Below are 25,235 nucleotides of genomic sequence, written 5' to 3'. Positions count from 1 at the left end.
AATTACATGTGAAGAAAAAATAACAAGATTGGAAAAACACAAAGATATAAGAAATAAAACTAGGCTTCACTTGACATTTTACTCCCAGAAGCAAAAGGCAAATAGATAAATTTCACCTTCCTTCAATACAGATATCTAAAAACCTAAGCTTCTTCTTTATTACTATAATACAAAATTGTGTCTCCAATTAATTTCCAAATCTCAAATGTGATGAGTACAATAATCTTTTAAATATACAGAATTTTACTATTACGTATTTGTTTATTTTACAAGAAGTTCAGTTAGAGAATACTTTTAAATTCTTAACTAGGTTTACAAATATCAATTAAGTATTTCTTGGAATATAGTTAAGGCATTAAAAAGACAACGACAACAACTACTCAGAAACCACAAAACATCATTTTCCAGGGATGGGCTGCTCATGCTACAAAAAGAGGAAGAAGGCAGGGAAGGGAATTAAACAGGGAAGAGACAATGTCTGACTGGCCAGTGTATGTGCAAACCTTTACCTAACTCCTACAGCTTCTTTTCTCACTTCTAACTTGGCTATAGTCACTTTATAAACAACTATAGTCACTTAATAAACAACTTGGCTATAAACACTTTAAAAACATCTGCAGCCCCCTTAATCTCTACCACACCACTTGCAAGGAACAAGTGTATTTCTACCTTATATAAAATCCCTCCATAACTTTATGATATATATTTCTACATTTACCATCTCTAGCTCTTTCCCTTCATTTTAATAAAGATACTTACATTACTTCCATCTTAAAAACAAAAAATACCTTTCTTGATCTTATACATCCATCCTACTATAGCCTTTACAGTCAACAACCTTGAAAGTGCACTCCTCCTCTCTACTATTTCTCCAGTTCTCTGTCAGCCCACTCTCATCTCTTCTCTCGTCATGCCACTACACTGCTGGTGCTGAGGTCTCAATGGCAGAACCAAGAGACATTTTTCAGTACCTCCCTTCACATCTGACAGACACATCCACCATAAATCCTCAAAATTGTCTTTTCCTTCAAAGTTATTACTCTATCTGCAATATATTCCAGTTTCTATGTTCTTGGTTAAATAGAATTATTATGGTATATATTCTCATAAACAGAATTTTTACAAAAAATTTAATGAAACCAGAAGTCTGTGGTAGCAAAAGATTTAAAAACAGTTATTAAACTTAAAGATAAATTACACATTTTAAACAAAAACTCTAATATTCTAAATTTGCTCAATTTTTTGGTAGGGGGAGGGGTGGTGGAGAGGAGAGAGAGAATCTTAAGCAGGTTCTATGCCCGCAGCAATGAGCCCGATGTGGCGCTTGATCTCATTACCTCACAACCCGGAGGTAACTCAAGCAGAAATCAAGATGCCCAATGGACTGAGCCCCCTCGGCACCCCACTCACCTTCGTTTGATGAAAGGTAGCTGTATTACATTTTCTGCAAATGCTAGGAAACCAAACCTTTTCTTCAAGAAAAGTATATTTTGACAACAAATGTGAAAATGCTTTTTGAAAGGAACTCATGTTATATAGAAAGCATACTGAAAAACTGTCCATTACTACCCGAAGTAAATAAATTAGTAATTAATAAAATTAATTAAAGCACTTGCATATCAGAATACTTCAAAAAGTTGGAGAATAAATTTTTATCTTAAATCTAAAAAGAATTTAAGTAGTTTTTGAGCCTTTTATAAACGTTTTTTTTCATTTCCCCCCTAATCCCTATTATAAACTTTTTAAAATAAGCCTTCCAACTAACCTGTAAGAACAAATACCTGACATCAGGAAAGAGGGCAATTACTAGCAGATTTCAACAAGAACCTCTGAACTATTAGTAAACAGAATTGAAAAGAAAAAAAAAAAAAAAAGAATTGAAAAGTATCATGATTTAAGTAAATAAAACCAATGTTAACACTACTTTCATTTGGAACCATGTATCTTTATAAGGTATCTTTTCACCTATGAAAGCTAATAAAATCTAGTATTCAAATAACTGCACACAATTCCTTTATTATTACATATTTTGAATAATTATACTTCACCTATGAGACTGCTAGTTAAAAGTAGAGACTTGTTTCATCTTTGTAACCTAGCACTTTGACTACATGACATATAACAAATAGTTATGTAATAAATACTGTGTGACTAACCAAAAATATAGGCAAGTACATTAAAATGAAAATATGTACACACATACATATATATATGTAATAGTATAATGTCTGGTTAGGTAAAAATGTTACCAAAATGGGCTTGACCCAAATCATGATGTTTGCACATCAATTTAATGGTATTTAATGGCTCAACTTATAATTATAACTTCCTCTTTAAAAAACAAATTATGACTTTCTTAATTAGCATATGTTCTCATAAATGAAGATATCAGAGTTGCCTTATACAACATGTGAGAATCTTTGCTTTCAAAGTAAATCATCAGTGATATAAGGAATGAATATTAAAATCAACAAACCGTAAAGCAAAACTAATAGAAGAACTTTTTTCTGTGACAGGACAATGAATAAATTATCCAGCACAAATGAAACAGTGAAAGTATTAAAAATTAGATTTTCAAAATAGCAAATCAGAAATAAAGCCCAAATAACAATATATTTAAGAGAATTTATATCCTCTAATCGCATGAAAAATGTGATGGTTACTTCACATAATTTTTACCAGAGAATAAATTTTCTTTTCATGTTATAATAAACAAAATTTAGCAATAAATCATATAATTATTAATATAAATATTTCCCAATACTAAATTACACTCAGTCCTCCATGGCAGCTAAAGAAGCCACATTAGAATTTTATTTGAAAAAAAATTAGAAAAATAATATTCTATTAGCATCTTTAATTCTACTTGAATCTTTAAAATAGAAAAATAAGCAAAATAAAAGGGACATAAAAGCTGTCTATGGGGATCTCTGAGTGGCTCAGTGGTTTAGCACCTGCCTTCAGCCCAGGGCATGATCCTGGAGTCTGGGGATGGAGTCCCACTTCGGGCTCCCTGCACGTAACCTGCTTCTCCCTCTGCCTGTGTCTCTGCCTCTCTCCCTTTCTCTCTCTCTCTCTCTCTCTCTCTCGCACTCTCTCGGTGTCTCTCGTGAATAAATAAATAAAGTCTTAAAAAAAGAAAAAAAAGCTGTTCACAAAAGAATTAAGATCTTGTGTGTGTGTGTGTGTGTGTGTGTAATTGCTGATATAATAAATTGCTAAAGATTATAGTAATTACTATATTAATTGCATTCAGAAAAAATGTTTACCTTATAAAAGCTGAGATCTAAATGATCAAATGAAACTTTACCTGAACTTTATGGATGGTATCTACCAATCTCCTGTGCCCAAACTATATATAGGGTCTTTTTTTCTTAAAATGTTTTGGAATGAATGAATGAATGAATGAATAAATAAATAAATATTGAAAGGGCAGTATGGAACGAAAGAATATAAAATGTACAAAATGGAAGGTATGTTAAAAAAAAATGCAGTACTTCTGTAGCAAAGGTATCACCATTTTTCTTTTTCAGAAACATTTTACATCCTGGAAAATTTGCTCCCGCAGTCTCTGGTTTATGTTTACATTAATCATATAAGTTTGATGACATCTAAAAATTTATCCATGTTCTATTGATTGTATTCTAATAGTGCTTAAGAAGAAAAAAGCAACTATACTACTTAAAAGATCAAAAAATAAATAAAATAAACAAAGCCAAATTTAGAAGCCAAACGATCCCACTTGATACCTACCTCCTGGAAATGCCATTAGTCAGACATTTATGGCTACAGGATTTGGAGGACAGGGGTGATGAAGTTGGGGATAAGTTGAGGGGGGCAATCAAACTGTTGATGATCTCTGTCAACTGTGCACTCTGCAAGAAAACAATGAAACTTTACTACTGCTAAGCAAGAAATGTGAGTTAAGTCTCATACTTTTAGTAAATGCTTATATTTTAATAAACATTTTAATCTACCAAGATGATTTATACCACTACAAATTTTTCTACTTTTATATGTAAATCTACATTTTAAAGTATCCTATCTTTTCTATATCCATTTTTGTTACAGTTCCTTTATCTATACATCCTATCCTCCCAAAATATTTGAATTTAGCTTATAGCATCTACAGAGTATTTTAAGGCAGACAAGTTAATAATAACAAAATTATAATTGTAATTTATTAAGTGCCTACTATGTGCCAGCCACCACACAAAGCACTAAATTAGATTATTTCTAATCTTTATTAGATTAACCTGCAAAGAGACTAATAGTTAATATTAGAACTACTAATATTACTAGTATTAAGATCAATTACATTGATTTTAGAAAACTGAAGCAAAAAAAAAGATTAAGCAGCTTGAATAAGGAATATAAAGTTGGTAAGAAATGAAGCTAGGATTCAAATTCAGACTCGAAACCAATGCCACAGTTTCTTAATGTTTTTCCTAACTTAAAAAATATCAGGTTTTTTCCAGTACTCAAAATTTTCATTGATCCTTATTCCCAACTTATATATACATAATATATTTGTAATATATAATAAATATCAAAAATTTTAAATTATTCTCAAAACAACAACCTGTAACAGTCATAACAAACTCAGCCCACAACAGTGGAAACAGTATGTTTCTACAAAATGACAACTATTTTCATTACACACCTAATCTCTCTAGACTGTTTTTTGAGTATATGTGAGCATGAGAGTATATACAACATGCATATACACACATAGAAACAAACATAGTTTTAGTTAAATCATGTCAGATCAATTTTCTAAAACCTGATTTTCTCACTTAATGTATGATTTTTAAAAAAATATATAAACCTATTTCACCAATTTTATTAATTGAAAGATATTCCATTATCAGAGGGGTACATGAAATAATTATTTTTAAATTTTTCATTTGTATGAAACTAATAACATGCTGTTAGAAAAAATGAGACTAAAGAATGATAGAAGTAAATCTAATATTTGAATTCCTCAAAAAGTCTTTGAAAAAGACCCTAAAATATTTTCACAATTTATTTTCTTGAAAAATACATACCTCATGACTTCATTTTAAAAATTATTACTCATTTTTAGATTAAAGCCCTTTTTCAAAATCAATACAGATTCTTTATACACTTAACCATTCATTAGCTCAGTCATACAAAGAAATTCATAAAGTATCTCATATATTTCAGTCTGAAATACTGATACACTCTTCTCATTGTTCCATTGCCAAGAATATCATTAAAAATCATCTAAACCCTGGGAGGTAACTGGATAGGTATGTGTGACTAATTGGCCAAGAACAATATAATCACTAACCAATCTAGCCCCTCCCAAACCTCAAATATCTGAGTCCATGTTTGGGACAAGAAATTCATAATAAAAATGAGAAAAAAAGTAAAATCAAGGGAGGCGCAATTTGAACTCTAAACACAAAAACTAATCAACTTGAAAGTTAAAACATTTAATAGCTATTGGATAACAAGGTTTTTAATGCAAACACACCAATGTGAAATCTATCTTAAATTACTTAAAGTTCTATCATAAAGTCACCTTTTAACTTATGAATCAAATACATTATCTAACAATGCAGGCACACGTTAATACTATAAACCAGTAAGTTATTTTTTAAAAGTGATATCAGGGAAGGGGAGGAGGCCGGGGGGTGGGGGTGACTGGGTGGCGGGCACTGAGAGGGACACTTGACGGGATGAGGACTGGGTGTTATTCTGTATGTTGGCAAATTGAACACCAATAAAAAATAAATTTATTATCAAAAATAAATAAATAAAATAAAATAAAACTGAAATCAGTAATCAACTCAATAGTACCTTTGTATTTTAACTGCTAACTTTTTTTTTTAAGATTTTACTTATTTATTCATGAGAGACAGAGAGAGAGGCAGAGACATAGGCAGAGGGAGAAGCAGATGACCTGCAGGGAGCCAGATTCAGAACTAGATTCCAGGACTGTGGGATCAACCTGAGCCAAAGGCAGACACTCAAACTCTGAGCCACTGAGGTGCCCCAACTGCCAACTCTTTAATTGCTTTTGAGATACATAAATAAATTTTATTTGTTAAACCAAACATTCCTCTAACAAAATTAATTTATTAAAATCATCCAATACTTGATCTATATTTAAGGTCCACTATGGTCAATAAACAGTTATACATCAACAGATTATCTTAAGAACAATATGCATAGTATCAGGCTTGCAATCCCTGCCACTTAATTCACAATCCTCTTCAGCAAGTATTTGAAAACAATTTTAATTGGCTTATAAAAACATTACTAGCATATGTTTCAAGAGCAAATGACCTGTTCATAGGCAGTTTGCCAAAGACCTCTACAAGAGATCACTGCTGTCCCTTTCTTATCCTTTTGCTCTACTCTCCCTGTATGTAGAGGCATTGTCATTGATCTCGTTAACTCCTGGTTCCCTTCTCTTTCAAAGCATCTGGCACTCCTGTCAGCAACGGGACCAAAAATAAACATAACGCCCAGGGCCAACTTCATGGGTAAGCAGTCGCATAGCGCTGCCCTCAGAAGGATCCTATGCTTGGTTAATGCCCTCCATTAAGTCATGGACTTAAATCTCTTCAAAATTGTTTCTAACAAAAAGCTATGAAATATTATTTTGCACTGGACCCTGTAAATTAGCCAGTTCTAATATTAACTCCTGTCTAATAAAACAAATTGGTGCTACCAAGGAGAAAGAAAAAATATAAAAAAATCTCTTTCCAAAGGATAAGTAGTGACCTACAGGTAGAGAAAACAGAAGACCTGACTGACCAAGCAAATACATTATGCTGGAGTGTGAAACAATTAGGGCTAAACTGAAAGGGAAGTGATGGTATGGGATGAAGAGAGAGAAAAGAGAGGGAAGTGGGAACATAACCAACACTATTTAAAATACACTTATATGGTAAAATGTATTCCAATTTAATATTAGATAATTAAAAAATAACTTTCTGAATTATAAAATATTCATAAAAGTATTTTGATTATGCATTGGAACAATTATGCAATTAAGGAAAATGCTAGGCAAATGTAGTTTAACAAATACGCGGTGAGAGGCATTGCACCATACTCTGACTTACCAAGAATAAAATAGTAGTAACCTAATACTAAATTATTTCACAATATATGTTAGGAAAAACCCTGAAAAATTAGATGTGGACAGGCATGAAGCCACCTTACTGGAACAAGGGAATCCTGCTGTTGTGATTCCAACTGGGTATATTCCAACAGATTCAGACTGGTTGCAAGTTAACAAACTCCTAGAAAGCCAGGTTTGTTCAAGAGCCACTAAAGTCTGAATAAAAATAAATGGTGTGATTTCCAAGGATAGATAGAGTAATAAAACTTCTGGAGTCATCCATAATAGAATTTAAATATCAGGAAAAGCTTTAGAATCAAAATAATTTGTTAGGGGTTTATTTGCCATTTATTTACATAACTGCTTTTTTAATGAAATAATTCATATTCTAGTATCTTTCACTAAAAATCTCTATCAATAAATTGATTAGACAACTGTTCAGATCTGTTAAGTGGTTTGGTATCACTGTTCTTTCCTCATGAAAAAAATTCCAGTGAAGAGCAATTTTGTTAGAAAAAAGATTTTCCAATTCTAGTATAAATGAGTTATCATCCTATGGCTGTGTACCAATATTTTATATGTTTACATAATCTTAATTATATCAATGTTGTAAGAGAGACTCATCATATACCACATTTTAATTGTATTTAATGTCAAATGGTAAATCTTAATAGCCAATATCCTGAGCAGACATACAAGTTTATTTGAATGGTTTATAAAATTGATTAAAAGTTATTTCATGCCATTCACATATTACTCTTATTTCACGTTACCTGTTTTTCTATGTTGCGAAGAAGCAGTGTAGGGCTACTTGGTGACATTTCAAAATCTTGTTCTGGTAAAGGATCTTGACTTTCTTGGGGAACCTGGAGATTCCCTGTAGTATTTAATGAAGCTTCTTGGTCAGCAAATTGTATTTGTTTTTTCAAAATGTCTTTTGGAAGTTGACAGTCTTCTAGGATCACTATCTCCTAGGCAAACAGCAATTAAAGAGTTGAAATGAAAACAAATTGACTGCTAAATCAACTTCAACATTACAATGCACTTGAAACTATGCTTCTTCTTATCACCTGGAAATCAGAAAGTACACTTGAAAGTAGAGTCTAACTGTAAAAAATTGGCTGATTTAAAATGTGTAGCTAAAACAACATGTATTTCTGATGGGTTAGGCTTGTAAATATTGTCATAAATTATATATATGCAGTTATTTTTCTTCTTATTGGCTTAGTTATTAGTAGTAAAAGCATGACACATTTAAAATAAAGGCTTATATGCAGAATATGAACATTTCACATGGAAATTGGGAACACTTCCTCATGTAATCTTCAGGTATTTTGGTCACTAGCATTTCCATTTGAGTACTCCCAGTTTCATAAATTAAAATACCAAACTTACAAACATCCAAACAACATTCTGACTTCAAACTATCTTTTCAGAGCACTCTAAGGAGTTCCAACTCTGTTGCTGCCAGCCAGCAACCATGGGCAGGACTGTACTATTGAGAAAAAGTATTCTCTAGGCCAAACTGTTGCTTACAAGGTAGATGAGTTAATAATAAAGACACAAATTGTCAACTGTGATGGGGGATTTTCTCAAATATAAGTAACTAGAGGAAACAGTAGAGATCTAGTTGCTTTGTCCTCCCAGTGTACCATTCATTCACACACACTTATAACTAGCTTGCTAAATATGCTTCCATATTCCTAGATTCTTCACTCCAACTGTTCTCACTCTTAGGCCCCTCAATGACAATGAAGACAGAAGAGAAAGGAGGAAAAAGAATGCACAGATACAATCTTAACAGTTTCTAATCACTTCTTACAGTAAAACTTTTTCCCTCCCTGTTCCTTCTACCACTTCCCCCCTGCAAAGAATAATATGTATGATCACATAATGTATAATGTATGTACGTGTGTGTGCAGATATGGTTATTTTGCAAAATGCCAATAAGGTCCTAATAGGCTAATTGGAAAGGTATTAAATGCCTATGTGGCTAAAATAGTATATTCTTGTAATGAAAAACAGATTAAAACATTAATATGTGTATAGTATTTCAAAATAGAACAAATTAAAAAACTGGTATGGACCAGCTTATATTATATATAAGTGCTATTAGGATGGAAACTGCCTTTAAATTATAAAATTATAGACGAACAGTTTTAACTTACACTAAAATTTGGAGAATATATCACTTTAGCATGAACATATTAGGTATTGTATCAAACATATTTTATTATTTTACAATAATATATTATCACTGCTGTGTGGTAAAAGTAACAAATAATTTATTATTGTTGTTATTATTTTTAACTTATAATTCTAACAATGCTAATAACTTTTACAAAAAAGAGATCTAATTGTTGATCCCATCTCAATGACTATTTTCCTAGAATGCACAAATATGGCTGTCAAGAAATCTGAAGAAATATATATTTTTTTAAAATTTTTGTTTCACTTGATATTTTAAAAGTTAAAGTAGACTTGGGGCGCCTGGGTATTGCAGTTGGTTAGGCATCCGGCTCTTGGTTTCAGGTCAGCTCATGATCTAGTCAGGTCAGGTAGGGTCATAGGATCTAGTCCCATGTCAGGCTCTCTGCTCAGCGTGGAATCTGCTTGAGATTCTTTCTTCCTCTTCCCCTCCTGTGCTCTCTCTCAAATAAATAAATATATTTTTAAGAAGTATATTTGAAAAAAAAAAGAAGTATATTTGATATAGTATCATTAATCTCAAAAGCTCTTGAAAGTATCTGAAATATCCATTCAAAATTTGTACAAGTGTCTCACTAGATTTTTCACAAGTATCCGCTTGTAAAATAAGTACAAGTTCATCATATCAATTTAGCTGTAATTCCCTTTGGTTTGATTACAGTTTATTTTATGGGCCAGGCTGTGAATTAGCCTGGTTTTATAACCTTATTAATAATGTTGTATATATGGAAGAACTGATTCTGAATTTCTAAAGGTCAATTTTCAAACCTTTAAAATACTATCTTTTTAGAAGTAGAGAGCCTGCTACAGTTAGTTCAATGAAAAGTAATATTTTAAAAATTCGACCAGGAAGACATTCATAATCAAGTCCATAATCTATTTCTCCTTAAATTGTTACCCTAGACAAAGCTCTCACAAATGGCCAAGAATAGAGTAAAAAGGAGAAAAGATTAAATACTTTAAAGACATTACAGAGATAGTTTCAGTTCTTAAAAATCAGGAAAAGTATATATGTATGTTGGGTCACCATGATGTACACTTAAACATCTTAAAATTTTGTCAGTCATAGCTGAATAAAGCTGAATTTAAAAAAAAAAAAAAAACCTCAGGAAAAGAACAGTCTAATCATAGATAAAACAAGGTAAACAACAAAGACATAAACATTTTTTTAGTAAGATGAACTGCAATAACTGAGAAAAATGAAAACACTACCATAAGATGAAAGCAAGTCAACTGCTCCAGAGAAGACAACTATTCCTGATAATAGCACTATAGAGCTCCTTACCCCACTCCCAGGGTCCTCATAGAGAAGATACAGCATAAAAAAATAAACAATTGCCTCAGCAACATCTTCAGTATTTATATAAAGTCACCAAAGCTAATTTTTTAAATTAATTGAAAAATTTTAAAGGCACAAAATTACAATTTAAAATGTAGAAGATTTTATCACCAGATAACAAAAGAAACCTAAAAGAGAAACCATTTAATATAAGATAGCCAGCTTCTCAACTAAAAACACCCCTATTTTAGTACTTTTCTGAAAGTGATAAGAGGTTATTGTTTTAGTAAAAGCTTAAGCAAACAAAAGGAGAAACATGGAAGTTGTAATGTGTTGACAAACTGTTGGAAGAACAAGGAAGGAATGCCGCTAATATTGAATTTCTTTTCTGTAAAAATTTTAACGTAAGTTAGACCACCCCAATATGTCAAAGAAGGGGGAAATGACAGCTTAGTGACCCAAAACATGTAGATCTACTAGTAAATCCACTCAGTGTTTCTTTTTTTTTTTTAAGGATGTTATTTATTCATTCATGAGAGACACAGAGAGAGAGGCAGAGACACAGGCAGAGGAAGAAGCAGGCTTGAGCCTGATGCAGCACTCCATCCATGACCCTGGGATCCCTCTCTGAGCTGAGGGCAGAGGCTCTGAGCCATCCAGGCATCTCTCTGCTTAGTGTTTCCTGACCAGCGTTACCAAGTAGCACTTACTTAAACACGATATTAATAAAAAAACACCACTCAACCTCTTTCTCTTACCTGTATCTCTTATTTACCTGAAAAGGATTTTTTTAAACTTTCAAAATAAATTAAATAGAAAATTCATTCAAGATAACATATGGTAACATATGGTTACATATGTCTCAGTTTAATTACAATAACTCAAGAAACTAGAAGAGCAAAGAAAGTGCTATTTTCTCTATTTAGTATAATAGTTCAACTAAACTGCACATAAATAAGCAATTAAACATCTTGATTAATTCCCAAGAAATGTAAGGAGAAACTACTAAAATAAGTTATTAAAATGACTTAATGACATTTTCCATAGAGTAAATATAATGTGATTCTTAAGGAAACAGAGGGCCAGATACATATCTATCCTGAACCAATAAAAATGTAAAGTCATATAAATTATTACTGGGAAGTTAGATTTATTTCCTAAAAATAATTTAGCCCCCTAGATGTTACATGAACTTTTAAAAATGCTTAAACAAGTATACAGCACTGTTTACAACACGCAAGTCATAAAATATGAACTTTCTCAAGTCATAAAATATGAAACAGACTGTGCAGATTCAAGTATAAAACTTAATCATCAATTTAGCTAGGAATCCACTTCTTTAGAAATTTCCAAATTATTTAAACTTGACTTGTTCTGAGACTTCTGTTTACTACAAAAATGCTTGTGATATATCCTTTAAAGTAAATAATCAGAGAGGAGAAATTATCTGATGATTCTGAAAGAATTGGGAAATCACTACAACTGAAGGCTTCAGTGAAGACAGAGTTAAAATGAGAAACACTACTTTCATTAGGAAATTATTCTTGAACATAGTTTCCTCAAATCCAACAGATAGAACAGGTAATAAGCCTCAGGTTTTATGTCTATCCTTCTATTCACCTTCCTATAGACATCATCAACCAACTTCTACAATTCATTCCTTCCTATTTCCTCTCCCATCCTTACACAACTCATACTTTCTACTCCTTTGAATATCGCTCTATTTTGTCATTCCAAAAACATATTATGTTGTTTCATGTTTTCAAACCGTCAAGGAATGCCCTCTTCCAGTTCTACTGGTTCATCAAGCAAACTATTATTTATCTTCCAAAATCATACTAAGGTATCACCTCTTTACTGTTTTCTCTGACCAGTTAATCCCTAAAAAAAGAGTTAATGTATTCCCTCTATGCCACTCCTATATCTTATTAAAAACATGTATCATTGTACCTATTACCTTAAATCACAATTATCCATATGATCTATCTCCCCTATCAGAATATAAACTTATGATTGTACCTAAAACTTACTTATCTTTACTTATGTGCAGTCCCTAGGTAATGTTGGGCTAACCACATGGATGACTGTATGGTTAAAAACTCTGATTCGTTTCCTTCTCAGCTTTTTCTTTTCAGACCAATCACCATCAACCTTAGAATATTATCTCCATTATGTCCATAGATTCATGATGTAGAATACAGTTTTCCATAAAAACGTTACAAAAACATATTTAGTAATATTTAAATTAAATAGTATTTCATGGGATTGTTATGAGAACTCTTTATATTATTGCTTCAATGGGAAAATATACTTTGAGTTCCAAGCAAACAGCTTATAATTTGGGGGAAACAGTGTGTCTTTAAGCTGGGAAAATCCCATGTTACATTTCTCCTGGTTGACATTAAAACAACATCTACTTGTGTAATCATTTGCTTATACATTTCTAAAAATGTAAGAACTCTGTGAGTTTAAGCACATATTTCTCCAACAACTATGGGAAAGGAAAAATGGGTGAAGGAAAGGAGGAGGGAAGGCAGAAAATAAGACAGGAAGAAGAAGTAAATGAATTTTATTTAAAAATTGCTAAATATAATAACTTTAACTCCCATTTCTACTGAAATAACTCCAAATCTCTATCCTCTTATAAACCTACCTTCTCCAATAACTCTTATTTTCAACTCTTTAGAGAACACCTCAATATGAGCATCTGACAGATAGAATTTTTAAGTCAATGTATGAGAAAGTTTATTTCTATCAACTGTCTTATGAAACAAGCACTTTTTTTCCCTTCTATAGAAACAGGTCAATAACTAGGAGGGGAGATAATGGTGATGATTACACAACTATATATTTGTCAAAATTCAGTGAATTACAAAAAATGTGTCTTCTGAGAACAAGATAAACAAAATAAAGATAAACCCATAACTAAATATCTATTAGCAAAAAAAACTGTACAACATCAAATAAACAAAAAAAAATTGTTTTTAAGTTATCAGATAGAAAAGACAAAGTACCTACAAAGGAAAAAGAATTCCACTGACAGACTGCTCAGCAGTATCAAAGAAAACAGTGAAATAGGATCTTTAAAAGGCAAAATAACCATCAAATTAGATTTAATATTGACCTAAAGTATCACTGACGAGTGAGAGTTAAATAAAGGTATTTTGAGACATAAATTACTAAAAAATATATTTCAGCAAAATGTAAACCAAGAAAGAAAAAGTAGTGTAGAAGAGACAACAAACTTCCCAGTATCCACTTTCCTCTTTTTTTTTTTTTTTAACTCAGAACTCCACTCCTACTGGAGTTTTATCTATAAATACAACTTCTTATCTTAAAACTGTATTATTCACCTTCCCTCCTATATATCTAGCTGCAGACATGTGCCTAAATTTGGGCTGATGAATGTGACACAAAGTAGTACAACTTCCAAGTCGTCTCTCACTTAAAGACAAACTATGCTGCACTTCTAACTTCCCAAGGTCCAGAATAACAGATGACTACAACACTGTTTAACAGTGCAGTCAACCCTAGTCATTACCCTAGAGTATAAGAGAGCAGCAAAAGAGGAAAAAAAAAAAACAAGTTGCTCCACCAGCCAGTATTCACTTCCTCACTTTTGAAGTGTTATATACCTTTATAAAGCTGCAATATTTGGCAGTTTCCTTGTTATAGCAGCTTACCCTGTAAACTAACTTTATAGATAGAGCACAAAAGAATCGAAAGCATATTTTTAATAAAATTAGTTAGAAATATAATTACTGACTGCAAAAAAAAGCAACTAGATTGTAGTTGATATATTCAATGAGTATTTAGAAAGTATTAAAATTCATGTTGTAAGTAAGAAGAATATAAAAATACTGAGTACTTTTTATTGTTAGGATTACTTTTAGTTAAGAAATATATAAAAAATTAAATAAATAAATAAATAAATAAATAAATAAATAAATAAAAGAAAGAAATATATTAAAAATTAGGAGTAATGACAAAGAATAATGAATAGCTTCTAAACCAGCAGAGGAAACAGAAAAGAACAAAGCAAATTCTACCAATTCAATGAGAGGTAAAAAAAACAAGACATAAATACAAAGAGAGGAGAATAAGGGCAAATAAAGAATAAAAACTGATCAGAGTTGATTTTTGAATCTAGCAATTCAGTTTATAAAAAGAAATACCTAAAATAATAAAAAATTTGTATCTATGAAACAGCGTTACTTCAAAAAGAAAGAAGCAAAAACTAACAGAATTACCATAAGAAACTGAAAAATTCATAATGATAGGGGAAATTTTAACAAATCTATACCATAAATGGAATGATCAAGAAGTATAAACAAAAATATAGCAGATATATACAATGAAGTCAGTAAGTTTAATAAAGAATTCTATATTGAACACATAAAGAATATGCATTTTTTCTGTTATATATACTAAAATAATGAAAAGATAAGCTACAAAATGAGAGATCTGTAATATTTATAACTGATCAAGAACAGTCTCCAATTTAAATTTAAATTTAAATTTAAAGGGAATTCACAAACATCTCCACCAACCATTGCCCTCTTCCCCACATTCCACCAAAAAGAGTGAATACAAAAGGTAAATTAATTCTTAGACAAAAAACACCTGATGGTCAATTACACTGAGGCCCAATTCTCAATACTAAGGAACAATTAAATTAAAACAGAAATAAGATTTCATACTCATTACACTGGAAAAATGAAAAGGTCAAAAATTACAAAACATTGGCAAGGATGTGGAGAAACAGGAGCTCTCATGCACTGCCAATGGCAATATTAATTATCCAATCACATCAGTAAGTATGGGACAGCGGAAGATAGTTGGGCCTAAGATCCAGCACTTCCATTTTTCAGCATATACCAAGAACTCTCCATAGTTCACAAAAAAACAAAAAAGACAGTCATTACAGTATTGTTTTTACTAGATAAAAATAAATAATACATATGTCTATCAATAGAAAATAGGAAAAAAGATAAACATTCCATCGTATTACAATTCCATCTCATTCATATAATTAAGTAACATATAGGACCTATAAATTTATTCTGAACAAAAAGAAGGAAGTCACAGAAGAGTTTGTAGCATATATGTCATCAACGTAGACTGTAAAAATCATGGAAAAATAAATACCAGTTGTAGACACATATATCTATGTGCCAATAGTATAAAAACATACATAAAAAATAAATATCAAAACATGCTGGAATCAAAGTAGTGACTACAGCAACAAGGGGAAAGAAAATGAGATCAGGAAGGACTATATAAGTACCTCAAAGGTACAGGTAATGCTTTATGACACTAAAAACTAAACCCAAGTAGTAAAAATTTAACATTTAATGAATTTGGAGGTCCATTATATTGCTTTCTAGAGATTTTTTTGTGTTTATAATTTTCTTAAAACAAAACAAAAACTCTAAGGAGATTCAATAAAATATATTCAGAATTTTCCACACATGTGAAAATAAATGCCAAAAAAGTAGCAGTTTATAAAAGTGTATCTAATTTCTATTAATTGGAATCCAATGAAGAAGCTGTGAACTGCTCAAATATGATAAAATTATCATGATAAATACAAAGACATTACAATGATAGCTTCAACTAATAGCAACTGATATATCAAAAATGTTAATATTTTAACTACATTGTTATAAAGCCTTGTAACAATTACTTTGTGTGGAGAGATGAGAAACTAAAACAGTAATAATTATTTTTAAACATAAGAATATAGACAATACCTTGGATGCACGAATCTGCCTGTGAACATCCGTGAGTTGTTGGATTTTGTATTCTAGCTCTGAAATTTGGGCTTGAAGCCATGTCCATCGGCTGCCAACTCTCGCTCTGTCTACAAGCCACTTCCATTCAGTACTACAGTTACTGTGAATAAGACAAACACTGTTAGTCAAAGAACAAAAGTAATCAAGTTTTCACAGACTACTTAATAAATTCCTTGAATCCTGCCATATAATCCCGAATTCCTTTATAAAACATCTAATTACATGAAAGAAGAATCAGAAATCAACTTCTTATCAAAGAAAAAGACTTAACTTCCTTATCTTTCTATCCCATAAACAGGTGTTTTTATTATTATATATCTAGTAATAAGATAACCTCCTCTGCTACTTAATATTTTATTAGTAGGAACAAGGGCTGAAATAGGAATGGGCCAAGAAAAGAAAGGAAACAGGAATGATAATACTAACACCACGTATAAACGGTTACATGAAGCTCTTATATGTAAGCAGAAGTACCGGATAAGTCATTTGAGAACTATGCTAGATCTAAATTTATGTAACAAACCAGAATACTCAATTTCATTATATGCAATTTTCATTTGTTAAAACAGTAGTCACTGTTACCTAATTACCTAAAATCAGTTTAAATATACTGTCACAAAGTGTCAGCTTGTTAAAACCTGATTCCCAGGATTCATAGCCCAAAGATAACAAAATATTTAAAGACTTTCCATCATATTTGAAAATAACGGTTGAACCCTAGCTCCTCTATCTTTTGGCAGTGGCACTGCTCTAATCCATACTTTGTGAGATTATAAATTAATTACTTTGTGAAAATATTCTAACCACTCCAACTAGAAAACAATTATTTGGAATTAATTAAGACCTTCAGATTGCAAAGGAAAATGTGACAGAAATTGAAGGTATAAATTAAAACAAATAAATACTTAATGGTAGAACACAAACTTTATGAAAAACTCGTCTAGGGGTGCCAGTTGGTTAAGCATCTGCCTTTGGCTCAGATCATGATCCCGGGGTCCTGGGACTGAGCCCTGCATCAGGCTCCCTGCTCAGAGGGGAGTCTGCTTCTCCCTCTGTCCCTTACCCTGCTCATACACATGCCCTCTCTCTCTCTCTATCTCTCTCAAATAAATAAAATCTGTAAAAAAAAAAAAAAAAAAAAAGAAAGAAAGAAAGAAAGAAAAGAAACTTGTCTAAAAATTACATTTACTGCCAAAACCATAAGAGTGAATCCTAATGTAAAGTATGGACTTTAAGTGATAATGATTTGTCAGTGTAGGTTCACAGACTGTTACAAATGCACTACTCTGGCATGCAGTATATTGATAGTGGGGAGGGGGGTCTATCAGTCTATGGACAGGAGTTACATGGGAACTCTGCATTTTCTGCTGAATTTGCTATGAACCTAAAACTGTTCTAAAAAAAAAGTTTAGGGATCCCTGGGTGGCGCAGCGGTTTGGCGCCTGCCTTTGGCCCAGGGCGCGATCCTGGAGACCCGGGATCGAATCCCACATCGGGCCCCCGGTGCATGGAGCCTGCTTCTCCCTCGGCCTGTGTCTCTGCCTCTCTCTCTCTCTCTCTCTCTCTCTCTCTGTGACTATCATAAATAAATAAAAATTGAAAAAAAAATTAAAAAAATAAATAAATAAATAAAATAAATAAATAAATAAGTTTATTAATTTTACACATTTAACCATAATTGAAAGTCTCCTATACAAATTTTAGCCAGAGAAAACATTTATTCTAAAAGATCATTTGCTGGGTTGCCTGGCTGGTTTGGTTGGTAAAGCATGTGACTCTTGATCTTGGGGTTGTGAGTTTAAGCCCCATGATGGACATGGAGATTACTTAAAAATAAAATCTTTAAAAATATTAAATAAATAAAAATAAAATAAATAAAAGATCATTTGTTGTGATGAGCACTGGGTATTGTGTTGAATCACTAAACTACACACCTGAAACGAATAATACACTGTATGTTAACTAACTGGAATTTAAATAAAACCTTACAAAAATAAAAGATCAGTTGTTGTCAGAGAAACAGAATACAATTATAACTTTACTGTATAGACTTTATTCATTTAACAGGATTTTACATTAAATCAATATCCCTCATGGCTACTTTTGTTAAGATTTTAATTGTACATAATATGATTGAGGAGACCTTCATATAAGTTAGGAATTCTCTTGTTATTATTTATTCAGTTTGTAGTCATTACCGTGCTTCTGTAAATTTGACACACTTTTTTGACACACATAATTGTGAAAATAATAAAAGAGAATGCCTATTCAAAATCATATTTAAGTGGAGGAGCACCTGGCTGGCTCAGTCAGAAAAGCATGCAACTCTTGATCTCGGGCTGTGAGTTCAAGCTCCATGCTACATGTTGAGGATTACTTAAATAAATAAATAAACTTAAAAAAAATTAGTTCTTCCTTTTTGTGGCCATTGTTGAAGAGCCAGTAGTCAAAATGAAGTTCAATTCCTTTGTGACCTCTGACCAGAACAAGAACTATAAAAAGTGTTTCAATGCACCCTCCCACATTTGCAGGAAAATTACCTCTTTCCCTCTTTCCAAACAGCTGAGACAGAAGTACAATATTTGATCCATGCCCATCCGAAGGGATGAAGTACAGGTTGTATAAGGACACTACAAAGGTCAGCATATTGGCAAAGTAGTCCAGGTTTACAGGAAGAAATATATCATTTACACTGAATGAGTACAGCAAGAAAAGGCAAACAGCACAACTGTCCATGTAGGCATTCACCCTAGCAAGGTGGTTATCACTAGGCTAAAACTGGACAAAGACTGCAAAAAAGATCCTTGAACGTAAAGCCAAATTTCATGAAGCAGGAAAGGAAAAGGGCAAATCAAAGAACCATCGAGAAGATGCAAGAATAAAGTAATCTTATAGATAACTTTAAATCAAAACTGTTAAGGGGCACCTGGGTGATTCTGTTGGTTAAGTCTGCCTTCTGCTCAGGTCATGATCTTGGGGTCCTAGGATCAAAAACCACATTGGCTTTTATGTAAGCCACAGTAAACCTTTGCTGTGTTAAACCACTGAGATTAGAAGGTTAATTTTTTACTCTAGAGTCTAATCTGACTAAAACACTGAATAAAAAATGAAAATGGCATGAACTAAGAAGGGAGTGTAAGATAAAGAAGAGATGAAGAAAAAAATAAAAATAAAAATAAAAAAAGAAGAGATGTGAAGATAAGAGGGTGGATTCAAGAATCACTTTAAAGCTGAATGTGATCTCTTGTAGAAGTATGGTATGGGAATACACATGGGGAAATCAAAGATGATCCTAAACATTCTTCCATTAAATTTTATTCCAGTTGAAAAATTTCCCTATAACATGCAATTTTGCTTGATTGCCAAACTCATGATTACCTAAAGAAGAAAAAAATTACGGAGCTCATCTTATTGTACTTCTGGTAAAAACATTCTGATAGTGAAACTAGTTATAAAAATTATTTTCAGGGCAGCCCTGGTGGCTCAGTGGTTTGGCACCGCCTTCAGCCCAGGGTGCGATTCTGGGGACCGGGGATCGAGTCCCATGTCAGGCTCCCTGCGTGGAGCCTACTTCTCCCTCTGCCTGTCTCTGCCTCTCCCTCTCTGTGTGTCTCTCATGAATAAATAAATAAAATCTTTTAAAAAAATTCTTTTCATGTCCACACAGTACATTTAATTTATACTACCACAGGAAAAAATAGTAACATCAGATTAAATTTAAAGTAAACAATTCTAGGGCTTTGTAATACATGAAATGAATTCTCTGTACCTTATCCTGTATTTTAACAGACTGAATAAAATCTGTTTGCTATGCTTAAAAATGGCAAACAAGCTTTACCACCAAAAATGCTCTCTTGTTTGAAAACGTTTTTCTAAAAAATAATTAGGGTTTTAAACATGTTACAGATACACAGATGGCTATATCACTCAAAGGAGATTAACACTTGTATCTCAAAATCAAAACATGTCTCACATAAACAACTTATATAACCAATGATTTAATGGCTTATAAAACTTAGAAGGTAACTGGTGAGAACATAGCTAATGCGTACTGAGCGTGTCTAGTCTTCCAATTAGCATGTAAGCCTGGCCTGCCAGACCACTGAGAATATTGACTTCCTGCATCTCCCTGGATTGTGCTGAACAAATCACAGACCACCACAAGCTGATCATAAGATGGGGCTTCTGATTTCAGTGAAAATAAGGGTTCTGTGAGTGGAGACCACCTAACCAGTGAGACTAGTCAGTCCTCAGAAAGGCAGCAGATTCCATCAGTCCCCATCCTTGCCCATTTGCAGTCATCACCTAACTTGTTGAATAAAATAAGTACAAGCTATTTAGACCAAGTAGTTTTAAGTACAACTTCTCTTGATATTAACCTCTGGTCGACATCATAACCTACATCCCTGCTTTGATCCTGAAGTGTAGTTCCCAGAATAAGATAGAGCTTGCTTGCTTTTTTTTTTTTTTTTTTTTTAAGATTTTATTTATTTATTCATGAGATAGAGAGAGAAAGAGAGGGAGAGACACAGGCAGAGGAAGAAGCAGGCTCCATGCAGGGAGCCCGATGTGGGACTTGATTCCAGGACTCCAGGATCATGCCCTGAGCCAAAGGCAGGCGCTAAACCACTGAGACATCCAGGGATCCCCAAGATAGAGTTTCCTAATATTACATCCTAAAATACCAAGATTAAAGAGAAACATATTGATTTTGCCTTTAACATAAAAATTAGCTTACCAGTAATAATGAGTTAACTACTATAGAAAAATCAAAAAAGAAGATCCAATTGTGAAAAATAACAATCCCAAGAAAAATAAGGATTGTCCTGGGAAAAATATGCTGAATTAGGCCAAACTTCTCTACTGTTGATTGCTCACCTAGAAAGAGTTTATCTTTCCCTGGAATTTTATTCCTTTGGATCAGGGTTTGGCAAATATTTTAGGTAAAGAGGCAGATAGTAACTATTTTAGGCTTTCTGGGCCACCTGATCTCTTTAATAACTACTCTGCCATTATAGTATGAAAGCAGCCATACATGAATGAGTGTGGTGGTATTCCAATAAAACTTTGTTTACAAAAACCATGCAATGGGTAACCTCGAGAACCTTGAGAACAAAGAACAAAGATGGAGGATCATAATCCCAGATTTCAAGCTATAAAGGTAAAGAAATCAAAAAAGAATGTTTCTGGCACAAAAACGGACACATAGATCACTAGAACAGAGTCCAGAAATAAACCCATGCTTATATGATCAATTAATGTATGAACAACAGAAGCAAGAATATACAATAGGGAAAAGATAGTCTCTTCAATGAATGGTATTGGGGAAACTATACCGCTACAGGCAATATAATGAAAGTAGACCATTTTCTTACACCATACACAAAAATAAACTCAAAATGGATTAAAAACTTAATCCATAAAACTCCTAAAAGAAAACACAGGCTGTAATCTCCTGGCCATTGCACTTAACATTTTTCTGGATAGGCCTCCTCAGGCAAGGGTGACAAAAGCAAATACAAAGTATTGGGACTACATCAAACTATAAACTTTTGCATAACAAAGGAAACATCAACAAAACAAAACAAAAAAAGGCAACCTACCAAATGGGAGACAATATTTGCAAATGATATATCTAAAAAGGGGCTAATGTTCAAAATATATAAAGAACCCATACAACTCAACACCAAAGAAACTAATAATCAGATTTAAAAATGGGCAAAGGACCTGAATAGACATTTTTTCAAAGAAGCCACACAAATAGCTAACATATATATGAAAAGATGTTCAAAATCACTAATTATAAAGGAAATGCAAATCAAAACCACAATGAGGTATCACCTCACACCAGTCAGAATGGCTAGTATCAAAAAACAAAACAAAACAAGAATAAGTGTTGGTGAGAATATGGAGAAAAGGAAACTCTCATGCACTGCTGGTAGGAATGTAAATTGGTGTGGCCACAATGGAAAATAGTATGGAAGTTCTTCAAAAAATTAAAAATAGAAAGATCCAGTAATTCCACTGCCATGTATTTACCAAAGAAAATAAAAACACTAATTCAAGAAGATATATGCACCCTTATATTAACTGTGGCATTACTTACAATAGCCAAGATATATAAGCAACCTATTGATGTGTCCATTGATAGGTAAATGGATAAATATGTCACACACACAAATTAGAATATCACTCAGCCAAAAAAAGAACAAAATATGACCATATTATGTGAAAACACAGATAGACCTAGAGGGTATTATACTAAGTGAAATAAGTCAGATAGAAGAAGACAGATACCATATGATTTCACCTATATGTGAAATCTAAAAATGAATTAACAAAAAACAGAAACAGATATTTAATAAATATTAAGAACAAACCGGTGGTTGCCAGAGGGGAGGAGGTTGGGGGGATGGAGAGAATAGGTGAAGGGGATTAAAAGGACAAATTTCCAGTTCTAATATATATGAGTTGCGATAAAAATGGGTATAGCTTAGTTATATATAACTATATATAGTCAATAATACTGTAGTAAGTTTGTATGGTAACAGATGGTAACTATACTTACCAATGGTGAACATTGCATAATGCATAAAATTGTGGAACCACTATGCTGTACACCCAAAACTAATATAACATTGTATGTCAACTATACTGCAATTGAAAAAAACACATAAAAATAATTTTTTAAAAAAGAAAGTAACAGACAATGGACCAGCCTTGGTACATGGACCTCAGTTTTCCAATTACTAACGTAGAGGGTATTTTTACATGCTTCCTATGCTTCCCAAGGCATTACAACTTCCTTTAAGTATCTGTTCAAATCTCTGGCTCATATTTTTTTTTTAAAGATTTTATTTATTTATTCATGAGAGACAGAGAGAGAGAGGCAGAGACATAGGCAGAGGGAGAAGCAGGCTCCATGCAGGAAGCCCGATGCAGGACTCGATCCTGGGACCTGGGGATCACGTCCTGAGCCAAAGGCAGCCGCTCAACCTCTGAGCCACCCAGGCGTCACACTCTGGCTCATATTTAATTGGGTCTTCTTTTTATTGATATAAGACCTGTGTCAGACTATGTATATTTGAAATACTTATAGTTCCCAGTCTATAGTTTGCCTTTCATTTTCCTAATGGTATCTTTTGAGCAAAAAAAGATTTTAATCTCCATGAAGCTCAATTTATCAAACTTTCCTTTTATGGAGAATTTTATGTCCTAAGAGATCTTTGTCTAACACAAAGTTATAGGTTTATTCATGTTTCTAAAAGTTCAAGGAGTTTTGGCTTTCAGATCCATAACTCAATTCAAGTTAATTTCTATGTATATGTGAGATAAGAATCTAGATTCTTGGGGGCAGGGGAGAGGGAGGGGATGGTATTTAGTTCCTGAACCATTTGTTGAAAGATTCTATTATACTTCAATAGAAAAACAAAAACAAAAACAAACACAAAATCTTATCCTTGAAAAGGTAAAAGACTATACAAATACTACATTTAACTATGTTTTTAAAACCCTTGCATAACAGGGGTGCCTGGGTGGCTCAGCTGGTAAGTGTGGGACTCTTGACAATGTCTCAGGTCATGATCTCAGGATTGTGGGACTGAGCCCCGTGACAGGCTCTGCGCTTAGTGCAGAGTCTGCTTCTCTTCCTCTGCCCCCTCCCCACTTGCACCCTTTTTCTCCTCCCTAAAATAAATAAATACATAAATAAATATTTAAAAAAATAAATTAAAAACCCCTGCATAATATCAAACATTGACAACTAGGGACATATAGTAAAGGAAATAAATGACATTTTAACTAATCTATAATATAGGGCCTTAAAGGAATGCAAAAGCCAACTAACTGCTTCTCCACTAACAATACAAAAAAAAAAAAAAAATGTATTCCAAGAACCTTTCTTTAGAGTTCTAAGTCACACAACTGAGAATGAACCTAGGAGCAAAAATTAGACCAATTCTTACCCAAATGTGCTGTTTCAGATGGTAGCTGTTATTGAATTGTGGGAGAGTTGGACGGTCTGAGGAAAATAGTATATCAACTAGTTTGTAGACTCAACAACTATGAACAAGTAAGATCTTTGGCCATGATATACTCACAGGTAACTGACTAGAGCCAAACAGAATGAAAATCCACATTTTGAGGGAAATCTAGTAGCAAAAAACACCACAAACCTAACATCCTCTACCTGGGAAGCCCACTCTGCACCAACAGGAAGCAAGGGGAGAATGTAGTACAACCTCCACTTAAGGCTACGCTCTCCAACATTCATTGCAGATATAGACACAAAGGATAAGAGCTAAGGGAATGATTCCCAAAGAGCAAAGTCAAGAGAGTATGGACGGCAAAGGACAAAAAAAAAAAAAAAAAAAAAGTTGAATTAGGATTCTCCCAAGACCTTTTTGCACGTCCAGAGCAAGATTTATCAATTATTGTAAGGACCTATCATATGTATCTCATTTTCCTTTCCCAATGGGAGTTTTTACTGTAGCTTTCCTATCTCTACTCCTACATTCATCAAGAAACAAAAGGGTATGATGGTTGGAAAACTTGTCTATTCATTTATAGGGCATTACATCATAAAAAAACAAATCTGGACCTGAGAGTACATTACTCCGCTTATTGCAACTGACTTTGAATTGCCATCCTTGAGGAGTGGATGTGTTTTCTATATGAGAAGAGAGTGTATGGATATTTGAATGGCCAAAGGCAAACAGAACAGACCATTTATTTTCCCTCATTATCTATTCTCCTCTTTTTTGATAATAGAACTCTTTCAGTTTTAGCTGAGCTCATGGTAGCTCATATTTCCTAGTCTCACCAGCAGCTAGGTGTGAGTATGTCACTAGGACCTTAA

At 32.9% G+C, this 25,235-nt stretch overlaps 1 protein-coding gene, 1 long non-coding RNA gene and 1 pseudogene across 12 annotated transcripts in view; 2 read left to right on the top strand and 1 right to left on the bottom strand.

Moving 5' to 3' along the window:
• Nucleotides 1-25,235, bottom strand: part of KANSL1L (KAT8 regulatory NSL complex subunit 1 like) — a 130,463-nt gene that overhangs the window by 72,731 nt on the left and 32,497 nt on the right. For all 10 annotated transcript variants that reach the window (XR_013373158.1, XM_077885444.1, XM_077885452.1 and 7 more), the window contains 3 exons: nt 16,337-16,478; nt 7,870-8,067; nt 3,754-3,875 (listed from right to left, as the gene is read on the bottom strand). Coding sequence is in view for 9 of the 10 variants with exons in the window: in XM_077885444.1 (XP_077741570.1) it covers nt 3,754-3,875; nt 7,870-8,067; nt 16,337-16,478 (462 nt within the window). In the remaining variant the exon portion in view is untranslated. The remainder of the gene's footprint in view (nt 1-3,753; nt 3,876-7,869; nt 8,068-16,336; nt 16,479-25,235) is intronic.
• LOC144306128 (uncharacterized) overlaps nt 1-25,235 on the top strand; it is a 77,669-nt gene that overhangs the window by 50,786 nt on the left and 1,648 nt on the right. For both annotated transcript variants that reach the window (XR_013373160.1, XR_013373161.1), the window contains exon 6: nt 24,361-24,449. This is a non-coding gene — a long non-coding RNA (uncharacterized LOC144306128). The remainder of the gene's footprint in view (nt 1-24,360; nt 24,450-25,235) is intronic.
• LOC144305882 (large ribosomal subunit protein uL24 pseudogene) lies at nt 18,606-19,523 on the top strand (annotated as a pseudogene).

The sequence above is a fragment of the Canis aureus genome, chromosome 36 (assembly GCF_053574225.1).
Source record: "Canis aureus isolate CA01 chromosome 36, VMU_Caureus_v.1.0, whole genome shotgun sequence".
Taxonomy (NCBI): domain Eukaryota; kingdom Metazoa; phylum Chordata; class Mammalia; order Carnivora; family Canidae; genus Canis; species Canis aureus.
This window is presented reverse-complemented; position numbering and strand designations above follow the sequence as displayed.